The 14,513-nt window shown below is 41.4% G+C and overlaps 1 protein-coding gene across 3 annotated transcripts in view; it reads left to right on the plus strand.

Annotated features, from left to right (window-relative positions):
• Positions 1–14,513, plus strand: part of ALG6 (ALG6 alpha-1,3-glucosyltransferase) — a 43,819-nt gene that overhangs the window by 7,568 nt on the left and 21,738 nt on the right. For all 3 annotated transcript variants that reach the window (XM_061633293.1, XM_061633290.1, XM_061633292.1), the window contains exons 2-3: positions 6,763–6,874; positions 13,596–13,680. In XM_061633293.1, coding sequence (XP_061489277.1) covers positions 6,793–6,874; positions 13,596–13,680 — 167 coding nt within the window. In that variant the 5' untranslated portion in view covers positions 6,763–6,792. The remainder of the gene's footprint in view (positions 1–6,762; positions 6,875–13,595; positions 13,681–14,513) is intronic.

The raw sequence follows: 14,513 nt of genomic DNA on the forward strand, positions 1-14,513 counted from the left end.
TCCGGGAAGGGTGACTTCGCTTGTGCCTGCTTTTGGGACGGGCTCCCGCCTCAAAAGAAGCTTATTCAGATATAAATCAGTCAGAACATTTTTTTTTTGACTGATGAAATTTCTCCCGGGCAGGGAGAAACGTAGAGATCAACCTCAAAAGCCTGTTTTTGTTGGGAGGACTGGATTTCATTAATTTATGAGATAAGGTCCAGCCAACAATGCCGGACGGACTTCCGAACAAGCTCTATCTGTTTAAGCGATACGTTTATCTTTTCTTTAAAGAGAGAACGGACTAACAGGCAAGCACCCTTCTTTCTATTATTTTTTTTACTTGGTTTAAATTGTTGCAGCAAAAGGAGATTTGTCAGATTGATCGGCTTTGGACAACTTCTGGGTGAGCTATAACTCTTCTCTGTTATTCACGAAATTAACAGCTTATCTCTGTTTCTGTCGCAAAAAGCTGTCCTGGAAGTGCATTCTAAAGATATAAACAGAAGAGGGATTTCTATTCCTGATTTCTATTCCGAGGAATATTATATTGTCTGGGACTATTCTCTTTTTGGTCTATTTTATTTTGACGAATCTGCTTCTTCACGACGCCACTAACTGTTTTGATGCTGGGAACTAAATTTGTTTTGCATTCTTGAACATAGAGAGATAAGGCAGGCTGCTCTGTTTATACTGTGATGTCATCAAGCCTGGAATATTAACCCAATTGTTGCTGAAATAAGAAGTGGTTCTTCTTTATTTTTGTTTTGCTTTGTTTTTGTGGTTTTAAAAATGGCAATCAAGAAAGTGGCTGAGAATCTGGAAGTAACTATGTTTCAGAAAATAATGGATGAGATTGAGATAACGAAACAAACCCTGCGACAGGGTAGTAAGGAGCTGAAAATTGAACTGAGCAAAATGACGCAGGAGCTTAAAGAAATAGGGGATCCTGTGAGAGAGGAGAATGAGATCAGAGATGAGAAAAGAAAAAATAAAGGGAAGATACAAGCCCTGGAGATTGGAACAAATGTGGAATTGGAAAAAGATCTGGAGTTTATGGATTTTAGAAATAAAATCTACTGTTTGGAATTTAACGTTATCTCTGAAGAAATTAATGAAGATATTAGAGATAAAGTTATCAATGGCTTGGATAATCTTCTGGACTGGAATGACGTGATGGAGTTTGATATAGAGAAAATCTATGGAATTAACTGCAGCCATGTGACAATGGAAAAACTCTCAAGAGATGAGCCAGTGCATTTTGTAAAAAAGAAGAACAGAGATATGACTTTACAACAGTATTTCAGCAACTTATTCAGAATGGATGGCAAGAAAATATTTGGGATAGAGGAAATTCCCATCAGACTCTTATTATATGACTATGGCTATGACAGCAAGATTATTATGGAATACTGATAATGGAAGATTGGACACTGAAATTACTGGACTTAACAGGGCTATTGAAGATGGAAGATGGAACTAATAGGGATAATGGAATAATGGCTATTGAAATTATTGAACCTAACAGATTTTGATGAGATGGATTAATCGAAATGTTTATTTGGACTATGGTTATGACAATAAGATTATTATAATTATTAACGAGATGGATTAATCGACATGTTTATTTGGAGAAAAATTGATAGATATATTTCTTAAAGAATTGAAACCTCTCTTTGACTTTTTGTGGAAAGAATAAAGTAATGTTTATGAGATTTGATGATTAATTAAGATAACTACTGGAGGAAAGTGATTTTATAATATGATTTAAGAGACAGGATTGTTATATATTGTAGACCTATAACTGATTTGATCTGTGACAAATGGGAAGTCAATATTTTATTTTTTTTGTTCAATTATTTTTGTTTTGTTTTGTTTTTTGTCTTTGAATGTTTTATGATTTTGTTTTGTATGTTTTATGAAAATTTGAATAAAAATTATTGTAAAAAAAAATATATATATTGACTGGCTGCAGCTCTCTAGAGTTTCAAACAGAAGACATTCCCAGCCCTACCTGGAGATGATGGGGATTGAATCTGGGACCTTCTGCATGCAAAACAGATGTTTTTCCACTGAGCTATGGCCCTTCCCAGTGCTGGATAGATATGAGTGGACCAAAGTGAGACATTGGAGGACCATCTCTAGAGGAGAGATGATCAGATTGCGGACCAGAGTTTTTGCTGAGGGGACAGAGAGCAAGGGCCATATTTTTGCAATGTTGTCAAGGTAGAAGTGGCATGACTTGTTGATGGGTGCTTTTGGCCATCTCAAAATGGTCTACCAGCTGCGTCCGTTCCTGGACGTATCTGACTTGGCCACGGTGACACATGCATTGGTGACATCGAGGCTTGATTACTGTAACGCACTCTTTGTGGGGCTGCCTTTGAAAACGATTTGGAAACTACAGTTGGTCCAAAGTGCAGCAGCCAGAATGCTAACTGGAGCACGGCGCAGGGATCATATCACCCCTGTGCTTTATCGACTCCACTGGCTCCCAGTTTGTTTCCAAGCCCAATTCAAAGTACTGGTTTTGACCTTTAAAGCCCTGAATGGCATTGGACCAGTTTACTTAAGGGACCGCTTACGTCCATATGTTCTTAGCCTGCATCTAAGATCATCTACCTCTGGTCTTCTCTGCGTGCCTGGAATGAAAGAAGTTAGATTGACAACCACGCGGGAGAGAGCCTTTTCAATTGTGGCTCCCAGACTTTGGAATTCCCTGCCCCAAGAAGCCCGTTTTGTTCCCTCCCTGATGGCCTTCTGGAAACTTGTCAAAACTATTTTGTTCCGGAGAGCCTTTGGTTGGGACTGATGGGTCAGCCTGATTCTGTTTTAAGCTTTTTATTCTCCATTTTAAAATCTTAAGTTCTTTTAGTCTCACTTTTTTATATGTGCATGCACATATGCATTTTATGTATGTATGTGCATAATGCATTTTATGTATTTTAATAGTATTTTATGCATTTTAATCTACTGTAATGTTTTGTATTTTTATTGTTATTATGTGTGTATGTGTTTTTATTGTAGCCGCCCTGAGTGCCCTATTGTAGGGTAGAATGGTGGGATAGAAATATTTTAAATAAATTAAATAAATAATACAAGAGTCAATACTTCATATAGTATAGGCTCCATTGTCTTTTTTCAGAAGATAGCACACAAATCATTGTAATTGTGGGGTACATATTATCTACTTTGTGGCAGTGATGTTCTCTTAGATGAGGAGTTTCATGGAGCATTTGGATTTTGCCATTTTTTGTATCAGTACTTTACTACATCCTGTCCCCACTATAGACAGGTTTGGGAGCATGCTGGAACTCTGGTCCTTCTGGAGCCTTCCTTCCATTGTCTTCACTCTGTTGAACGTTAGACTGGGGAAGGGGTCTGTCTTCTGTACCTGTGTTACTCTAGTCTTGTGTTTAAGCCCTTTCCTGGTAGCCACAGGAGGCAGAGGACTGTATGTAAGAGAATGCATGTCACCGCATGCAGGTAAGAGGTGAGTGACTGGGCTGGTGGAGAAGGGGCAGAGCACTTTCCACCCAGCATGGAAACAAAGCAGGCTGCCAGAAGAGGGAAACCCCATCCTCTGTCTCCATCACAGAAATGCAGTGAGCTGCCAAGGAGAGACGGGTCTCTCCTCTGTCTGCCATGCCATGCCCCAGCAGATTAGGAAAACATTTTGCAGGTGTAATTTTTATGAGCTTACATACAAAACCATGTTACCCTGTGAATAACAACAAACAGCCTTTTTTGCAAAGTAAGCAGTAAGTTTGCTTCTTCTGCCAGTGGTGCAACACCACTTTAAATGCTAGCATTCCTCCCAGAAGCTGCAATTGTCAACCCACAAGTTCAGCTTAATCTTATCTAAAATCTATTGAAATCAACAAGCTTAGGCTTGGCCTGTAAGTGGGACAAAGAAAGCAAAGAAAGGCAAAGTTTGAGAACACGGCTGTAAAAATTCTCCAGTCTGGAGAAGGGGAGGAATGATAATATGACATGAGTGGTCCTGTGTAAGGAGAATCTACTGCACATATGCCCAGTCAATGAGGTGGACCTGGGGAGCAGATTGCGCGCATGCCTGCCCATTCCCTTTGAACTCCCTTTAACACTTGCCTGTCTCAGTGAATTTGAGAGTGTCTGATGTAGGGAGGTGGGGGAGGCTTATGTTGAAAGAAATGGAAGGAGAAAAGAAAAGTCGTACTCCTGAGCTGAGTGATAGTCAAGAAAATGACATATTCTGGCGGGATGCAGGCTTAGACTTGTAGGGTTGGGGAGGTGTGGGATGGTTTCAGGTGACAGTGCTGCATTGGAGGTGCCATGCACAGGATGCAGGGATAAGGCTCTCCAGTTAAAATTCAAGAGAGACTGTTGGGTCTGAATAGAGGCGCGGTCCAGTTCAGTTTGGGAGGAGACCCAGCTTGGAACGTTGCTTCTCTCTCTACTTCAGCCTTTCCTCTGAAAGGCTTTCCCTGCTGAAATTCTTTGTTGACTCTATAGATGGGCAATCCTGGTCAACTAAACCCTCTCAGATAATTTTGCTAGCTACTGTGGCTTAGTGTTGGCTGTAGAACCTTTTTTTCATAGTGGATTATGTTCAGTAATTTGTTTTATTACTTAAGAAACTTGTTAACATTCCCACCCTTGCATGCACACACATGTGGGCCTAGTAAGCTTCCCTCACAACACTTCTGTGTTTTTAGAATTAATCTCTGGGGATAACCTATTCTCTGCAGTACTGCCGAGCAACAGCTTCAGAGACCAGGCATTGCAGAGCTGTCTTGCATCTGATGTTTGATTATTTGATGTAATAATTCTGTTGTCAGGTGACTTTTTTATTTTATTAATGACTAGGAGCTGCGCCCCTGCTTGCTTCGCTCGCCAACCCCACATACTGTCACCAAAGCCTTCCCTCCCCCCCCCAGGTCCCTGAAGCTCGCCCTCCCTTCCACCATGGGTTGCTGAAGGTGGCTGGCCTCTCAACTGCAACAGCCGCTGCCTTTGAATTGCCCACTGGCTTGCTCAGTGGTCTTTACCATCGCACCCTGCCCCTGCCATCACGCTGTGTGATGTCATGATGGTGTGACGACGGCATGAGGGCTTACAGTTTTATTATATAGGAAGATAGCTACAACCTATTATCCTATATACACCTGGGATTTCAGGTGTGCATAGCAGCATGGAAGAGAGAGGGAGAGCAATGTTGACAAGTAGAGCCTTTTGTACTCTGAGCGTCTCCCCATAATTATTCATAAGCCTGAATTCAACCATGGATTCTTTCCATTGTATTGCCCTTTTATTGTACAACAGGAGCCCCAGATAGATAAAATCAATCCTAGTCCTTGTATGCCAAGTGTTCAGGAGAATATGGGGCCAAGATAAAGCTTTGATCCATTTTAAAATCCACATCTAGAATCCACATATTGAATCTTGTAGGCTCCATTCTTCCTGAGTACCAAACCGCAGGGTATATAGTGATTAGGGCTGCATTTCCAACTATTTGCCTGAGAATAAGCCCCACTGAATTTTGAGTAAACATTATTATACTTGTACTGTTAATATTGTCCTGGTATTTTTAAAAATTGGTTTTAATGCAGCCACAAGGAGGTTCCAATTTTGATTGGAGCAGGGGTTCCAGGGAAAGTGATGTTGAACCTCTCCTCACTTGACCTTTTCCAGTTCTAAAATCCCTCCTCACCCCCGCTACTATTAGTTCCACGGTGAGGGAAATACAATTACCTCTATTGTAGATTTTTTTTCCTGCTAAAGGTCTAATGATAGCTTGATGGGTTGATTTAGTTTAAGAATATGGTGAAGGGGAAACAACCCTCTCCCACAGTGTACTAAAAATTGGAGAACCCCTCATTGGCTCACTGTGACTGTATTAAAATCATCTGTAGATTTCCTACAAGAAGAATAGTCCTGCTGGATCAGGCCAGTGGCCTGTCTAGTCCGGCATCCTGTTCTCACATTGGCCAATCAGATGCCTATGGGAAGCCAGCAAGCAGGACCTTAGCGCAACAGCACTCTTCCCACTTGTGATTCCCAGCAATTGGTATTCAGAGGCTTGCTGCCTCCAACAGTGGAGGTAGAACCTAGTAATCGTGGCTACTAGCCATAAAACTTTCATGAATTTGTCTAATCCTCTTTTAAAGCCATCCAAATTGGTGGCCATCACTGCCTCTTGTGGGAATAAATTCCATACTTTAGCTATGTGCAGTGTGAAAAAGTATTTTCTTTTGTTTTTCCTGGATCTTCCAACATATAACTTCATTGAATGTCCATGAGTTCTAGTGATATGAGATAGTTTTATATAGCGTCCCCTCTTACCTTTTTTCTAAACGAAAAAATCCTAAGCATTGTGACCTTTCCTCATTGGGGAGTTGCTCCATCCCCTTGATCATTTTGGTTGCTTTTTTCTAACTTTCCAGCTCCTGATATTCATATTGTATGCATTTATAAACCTCTGACTTCTTTCAGATTCTCAGAAATAAAAGGAAAATAAAAACTTTGGATTTGTAGGTCAAGATTTGCATTTATTTTCCTAATGGTTTGAGAACAGTATTGTCATTTTAATGTTTCACTGCTTAATTCTTGGACTGTTGATACAGCCCAGGCATTATAAAGCAGAGATGGAGAACCTGTAGGCTTCCAGATGTTGTTGGGCCACAATCCTTGACCATTCACTGTTCTTCCTGTGGGTTTATAATACAGAATTCTAGTATATAAACTTTAGGGACCGAAAACTAAATTATGTGGCATCATTATTATTTTTGTTCTTGTTTTAAGGTGCTTTCTGATGTGGCCTGAAGGACAGCTATGGAAAAATGGAGCTTAATGACAATTGCTGCATTACTAGGACTTCTTGTCCGTTGGACTGTGTCACTTGGTTCTTACTCAGGTAGTAAATATTCATAATGTATATTAGCTAGTGCATAGAGATGAAATTACTGTTAGAAGCAATTAATCACATTATTTGTTTTCTAAATAGATAATAAGATAAAACATTTTAAAAGATTTGTATGCAAACCCCCAAAATATTCAATTATAAAATCCAAGTATATGTGTAATTTGATGATTACCTTCAAAACGTATTCTGTTACTGCTGCCCAATGAGACTACAGTTGAGACTGAAAGATTTGAAAGATTTAAGCAAGGTGATTTAAGCAGTACTAATTTAACATAGTTTAGATTTAAGGTGTGAATGACCAGACAGAGTAAGTTCGTTTCTGTTCCCATTGCACCATTTTTCAGATGCTTCAAGCTTTTTGACTTTTCTTTGTGCTTTACTCACCATGTCTTGTTGTCTGTTTTAATTAATTTTCATTTATTAATTATTAAATTGATATCCTGCTCCTCCTCCCAGAAGGAGCCCAGGGTGGCAAACAAGCAATAAAACACTAAAAACATCTGTAAAACATCCTACCAACAAAACATCTTAAAAACAAAACATTTAAAAACATCTTAAACAATTCCAACACAGATGCTGACTGAGATAAGGTCTGTATTTAAAAGACTTGTAGAAATAGGAATGTCTTCAATAGGCACTGAAAAGACAAAGAAGATAGCACTTGTCTAATATTTAAGGAGAGGGAATTCCAAAGTGTTGATGCCACAACACGAAAGGTCCATTGCCTATGTTGTGCAGAATGAACGTCCTGATGAGATAGTATCTGCAGAAGGCCCTCACTTGAAGAATGCAGTGATTGACGGTATATAAAGGGTAAGACGATATTTCAAGTATCCTGATCCCAAGCTATATCTGGCTTCAGTAGTGGGGTAACATGTTGGTGATCTCCTGCTCCAGTGAGCAGTCATGCTGCTGCATTTTGCATCAGCTACAGCTTCCGGACCAACCTCAAGGGCAGCCTTACATAGAGTGCATTATAGTAATCCAGCCTGGAATTTACCAGTGAATGGACAATAATGGTTATACTATCCCAGTCCAGAAATAACCGCAGCTGTCTTACCAGCCAAAGCTGGTAAAAGGCACTCCTAGCCACTGAGGTCACCTGAGGTTCTTTCAGAGGCAGTATGTCCCCATCCAAAGCAGGTAATTGACCATTTATCTGGACCAGGAACCACCTACCCACAGTGCCTCCATGTTGCTAGGATTCAATGTCAGTCTATTGACCCTCACCCAGCCCCCCACCAAGTCCAGTCACTGGTCCAGGGATTGCATGGCCTCTCCTGATTCAGATGTTACAGAGAAATAGAGCTAGATATCATCAGTGTGCCGCTGACACCTCATCCCAAATCTCCTAATAACTGCTCCCAAGTGCTTCATATGGACATTGAACAGCATTGGGGACAAAATGGTACCCTGTGGCACCCCACAGCACAACTGCCAGGGAGCTGAAAGATAATCACCCAGTGCTGTTCTCGATACCCAGTCTTGGAGTTAGGAACCACTGTAAAACAGTGCCTCTTGATACCCATCTCACCAAGTCAGCTCAGAAGGATACCATGGTCAACGGTATAAAAATCTGCTCAGAGATCGAGTAAGAATGACAGGGCTGCACTCCTCCTGTCCTCCTCCTGATAAAGGTCATCCATCAGGGCAACCAAGGTTGAGTCAGGCCTATAACCTGGCTTGAACTCAGTTTGGAATGGAGCTGTTTCTCCCAAGAGTACTTGCAGTTGTACCACAATCTTCTCAATCTCCTTCCCTAAAAGGGACATTTGTGACTGGGCGGTAGTTGTCACAAACCAGTGGGTCCAGGGTGGGCTTTTTCAGGATCAGTTGTATCTCTGCCTCTTTCAGGGCAGCTGGAACCACTCCCACAAAGACACATTGACTACACCCTGGATCTACTCAGTCATACCCCCTCGGCAAGCTTAATAATCCAAGAAAGGCAAGGGTTGAAGAGACATGTTTCTGGCTGCATCATCGCAAGCACCTTGTCCACGTCATCAGGCGGCATCAAATGAAACTGATCCCAAGAATTTGCAGCAGATGATGCACTGAACACCTCACTGGGGACTACAGTAAATGTGGATGGGGTGTCAAGATTGCTGTGGAGGCAAGCAACTTTACCCTCAAACAATTCACAGTGGACTTCCAAAGGATCTAAAACAACTATAATAGTTGTTTCCGGACAACATGAAAAAGCTCCACTAAATAGCTGTTTGAGAATGTGATGGAGGCAGAGAAGTGGGCCTTCTTCTCTGCCTTCACTGCCACACAGTAGGCATGGTTACGATGTTTTACTTGTGCCTGGTCAGCCTCGCAGCACGTCATTCATCACTTGCACTCTAGCCATTGTCTGGCCTCTTTAATTGCCCTTAGTTCACTGGTGTACCAAGGTGCAAAATGGGCTCCACAATGCTAGAGAGGTGCTGAGGGGACCCCAACATAGTTTGTATTGTTCCACAGTGTGACAAAGGTTTCAACAGGGTCACCTACTCTTATCTACTGGAACACCCCCCCCACTAGCTTTCAGGAATCAAGTGGATTCCAATAGTTCCTGAGGGAAGATGATCTTAGTCTGGCCACCTCCCCTGCAGAGGAAGATTGGAGCCGTAAATCCAAACTTCATCAGGAAGCAATCTAACCATGACAGTGAGATGACATCCACTCCCCTACCTCCAGACTACCCCTTCCTTCATCTGGAGGGTGTGCCCTGCCCTATCCGTTGAACTGGTGACAACTTGAGACAGCCCCATGGTCGTCATGGAGGCCATGAAGTCCCAAGCTGGAACACTAGTTGCAGCCTCAGCATGGATATTGAAATCACCCAGGCCTATTGATCTGGTCTCCTCCAAGATTACAGCCAGCTCGGTCAGAGAAGCTGCTGAGCAAGCAGGGTTTACGGTACACCAGCAGTAACCCAGTTTACTGTCTCCTTGGCCCGACACCAGGTACAGGCCCTCACAGCCAGCTCCAAGACAGAATGGTTTCCTGGTGACAGAGATGGAAGTTCTGTGGATCACAGTAGCTCCTCCCTCCTATCCCTGCAGCTTGTGCTGGTGTTGCACAGAGTATCTAGGTGGGCAAAGCTGGGTCAGATCAACTTCTCCCAGCTCACCCACCCAGGTCTTGGTAATACATACCAGATGAGCACCAGATGATGAAATCATGGATTTGAGACAAATCAAATCATGGATGAGTGTGCTCTTATTGTGTACCAATCTGATGTTAAACAATAGCACGCACAAGCCAGTGGGCACAGCAGATGAACAACCAGGAACCTGTCCATGGGAAGAGTGAAGAACAAGACATAGCCTTACCGTCATCTTCGATAGTAGCTTATCGCCTCCCCATGGCTATACCTCCCTCTGCCCATGATTACTGAAATTGGAATGGCATCACCAGCGTCCCTGATTCCCAAGACTTCTCCTAAAAATATGATATAAACAACAGTCCATCAACAAAACCTACCAGGACCAGTTATCCCAGTAGGTTTCTGAGATTATTGGGAGCAGTATTACTAGAACCACACCAGATCCACCCAATATCTTTCACACTAGGCAGATATACTCCCCCTCCCCTTCTTGTACCCAGGGAGGACCAGCCTTCTGTCAGTTGCAGACTCTCACTCTGAAGGCAGCTAGCAACTTTCTCCTTCCATACAGTTCACTACATAGGCTCTTGCCCTGTGCAGGAACAACACATGTACTGTACACCCTCTCTATTTCTGACCTCCTTTAGATTGGAAAAAAAAATAGGGGGGGTAGCACCTTGCCCTTGGGATTCCCCAAGGGGTGGCTATCCTGCTGGTGGCAGACCCACTGCCCAAAGGTTTCCAGGCTTTTATGCTCCCTGACCCAGACAGGAGCTGACTGGAGACTGCAAGTTGGAGTGTAGCCTCTCTCTGGATTCAGGTTCAGGCAGGGCCCCCCAGTCCTTACAGCAGTTATGAGTCACTGCAGTTGTCTCAACAGATAGTAACCCAGGGGAGCAAGCAAAGCACCCAGATGTTCAAGTACTCACTCCCAAGGTAGGTCTTTTCCAGGCCCCCAGTACTGCTGCTGTTACTATTTAGATAGTAGGCATTAGACATTGTAGTCAACAAATGTTATTGAACATTACTGGCTCAATATTTTCATTGTTAAGAATAATGCAATAAAGATTTTAAAAAACAATACAACTGCTAAGAGTAAATTTGAGATAAATAATTCCAAAATTGTCGTTGAGAAGTTTATGTTTGGGATATCAAGCTGCCCACCATCTTAGCTGCTTCTACACATGGATTGTATAAAAACTTAGGTCCTGGTATTTGACTGATCTTAGGGCAGCTTTATACTTTTTATGTGAGAGTCTCTTGTCCTTCAAGTGGAAACCTCACTGACGATAATAAAGCAGTATGCTTTGAGGATGCTGCTTTGAGGATTGCCATAGTAATAACTCCTGAAATGTTACACTACAGCTTTTATCTGCCTTGCAAAAGGTGTAAGAATACGGAATTAAACTGTCCCTTTGGAAACAGTTCATTCCTTGTACCCCATGGCTGCAATACAGCATGCGTGCTGTTTAAAGCCCGCCAACTTCAGTTAGATTTTGGCAGCCAGATTAGCAACTCAAGACAAAATATAAAGTGCAAAAAGTGAAAGGACCAGAGTTTTTGTAGCTGGTCAGTTTGATATTTAATGACTTACCATTAGCATTAAGATTCAAGCCCTTTTGCATCATGGATTCAAATAAATTCCAAAAAGAATGTGGAAATAGGTGCCAAAAATTTTAATACAATCTGCTTGGTTGGTCTTACAAGAAATGCAGCAGATGCTAAAATGCTAAACCTTGCTCTCTTTCCTTTTATTACTGCTTCAAAGTTGGTGATTTTAAAGGGCCTAAGTCTGACTGTCTCTAGTCTTGCTAATATTTTACTATTCAGGTGTCAGTTCTACCTTGGCCTTGTAGGGATTCTGAGGAGAACAATATAAGTACCTCTAGGAGGGGAGCCATCATGGCTGGCAATTTTTGCAGGCACCTTAAACTTCCTAGCATTAGATGTTGAATTGCTAGTGGACATAGGTAGATCTTCAGTAAAAGACAGTAGTGATCAAATAGCAAGGGTTCCCATCAGTGAGTTTTCTGTGGATTCAGTGGGACCCCTATTGGGATGTTTCCCATGCTTCTGGTTATGCCATATATTGGTTATGTTCCAGAGCATGGACAGCTGCCATGTGAATGTCCCCCCCCCCCGAATCCTGTTTCCCTGCGTTCATTCATTATGTTGATAAATGGGTAGAAAGACGTTATCACACATTTCTCTTGGAACATGTTATGCACGTGAATTCTGGTAAGCAGTAACACTTCCGCAAACAGAAACATGGGATAAGAACCCTTGTTCTACATATCCTTCACCTTTTACAAGAAATACTCTCCTGTAATTTAAAGCTAGGAGGTATTGTGCACCAAATAGTAACACTTAAATAAAGACTTAGTCCACTGGCTTTCTGTGAGTGTCAGACTGCTAGGGCAGTTTGGTACTTTCGGGAAGCTTTCCCAACATTTTTATAGTATTGGTTCTTAATATATTCAGGTAAAGAATCTGAAGGACCCATATATCCATGATAACTTTCTGCTAACTCTCTTTCCAAGTGTCTATTCAGGAGGCTTCTATTTGTAGAAGAACTGCCATATTAGAAAACCTTTTCTCTTAATGCTCTTTCTTTTAGAAATTGTCTGCTTTCGGTGCTACAAAGGGACAAATTATATTCTTCTCTGCTGCTTGTGTGAATTGCTCAAATATAGATCATATGAAAGAATTATAGATGGCTTTCCTACATTTAAAAGAAACTCTTCAATCTCCATGAAGTTAGTCAATACTTCAGCAGAAATAAGTGTGTGCTCTCAATAGCTAATCAGGAGAGACTGGAAGTGAATAATCTGTGTGCCTAGTTGTTTAATGTGAGACTGCCACAATTGGATTGTTCTGTAGTACTTATTTAAGAAGACACCCATAGAAGCTTTGTATTGACAAAAAAAGATGAAAAAGTAAAAGAACCTCTGATAAGAGAAGTAACTGGGGGAAAGGAATAGGGAATGGGGTGACACCATTCATCATTTAGAAATACTGGCAGAGAAAGAACACAAGTGGAACATAATTGTGGTAACTGTATTTGAATATTAAACTGAATTGTGGCCTCAGACCAGATTTAGGAATAGGGACTTTGAAAAAAAAAGTATACTACATTGCACGTAAGAAAAAGAACCCTCTACTAACATGAGAAGAAAACACTGCTTATTAGTAGTATACAAGGCAGAAAGATAAGTGGGAATGCAGCATAGCAGTGTACTAGGGATTATGTTTCTAAGAAAACCAGATACAGTAATACCTCGCATTAACGTACTCAGTGGGACCAGAGTGAGTATGTAAACCGAAAATGTCCTTAAAGTGAAGCACTACCTTTTAAAACTTTTTTTACCTCTCCTTCATGCGGAGCCTCAAAGCCCCGCGCTAAAGCCTCTGCTGCTGCGCTGTTGCACCTCTCAGCTGATCGCGATCGCACCTCCCAGCTGATTTGCGGTGGCGCGATCGCATCTATTTCCACCCCTGCGCTCTAAAGCCTCTGCTGCTGTGCTGTCGTGCCTCCCAGCTGATCGCAGTCATGCCTCCCAGCTGATTTGAAGTGTGTAAGTTAAAATATATATATAATTGTCTATTTTTTCTGTTTAGGTGCAGGAAAACCACCTATGTACGGAGACTATGAAGCTCAAAGACACTGGCAAGAAGTTACCTACAATCTGCCAATCAAACAGTGGTATGTCTCATTTTAAAATTTTTGATTCCCTTTATATAAGGAAAGACTATAATCTGAAGATACGTATAAAAAACCCTGTATAGCTCTATGGAGTACAACCACACAAAAATTTACTCAGAAGTAAGCCCCAAGTAAGTGTGCATAGGATTACAGCTATTTACCATTTCCTTTACCAATTTTTAAACAACTTATGTCAAAGTCATCTGCATATCTATTTGTTTCTACTGAAATATGTCATTATAATTAATAACTACTTTTACTTTTAATACTTGTGCCTAAGATGTTTTGGAAACATTGGGTAATGCAATCCAAAAAAGATTAAAATATACAATTCCTACCTTTCACATCAAAAATGTGACGTTAATATTAATGTTTTAGCAAAATTAAAATTTGAAAAAGATTTTCCAGCTTGCCCAGTTAAAAACCTTTTACAACTATTTGTACAGATTTGTCAGCTATAAGAATTTTCTGAAAACAGAAGTGGATTTCTGATTTCAAGTCCAGAAATGGAAGGCCCTTGGACAGAAGCATCACACCCCTCTATACCATTGCTTTTGTTTAGCACACTTGGCAGTTTTATGGTAGCCTGGGGAACCAGCAAAGATGGCTGACAGTTGCTATATCACAATCCTATTGAATAATTGGTGAGCAAGACAACGACAGGGAAAGACAGGAGTGTAAAACTCTCTAGGGAGATCTGATGCCTGTGTTGTACAGAGTTTATAATAGTCCAAGATGGTTCAGGTGAGTATGGAAAAAGAGAGAGATCATGATAGCAGTTGAATTAACAATAGAGGGACAAGGAAGGAAGCAGATTTTAGCAGCTGGAAATG

Source organism: Rhineura floridana, chromosome 6 (genome assembly GCF_030035675.1).
Source record: "Rhineura floridana isolate rRhiFlo1 chromosome 6, rRhiFlo1.hap2, whole genome shotgun sequence".
In the NCBI taxonomy this organism is placed as follows: domain Eukaryota; kingdom Metazoa; phylum Chordata; class Lepidosauria; order Squamata; family Rhineuridae; genus Rhineura; species Rhineura floridana.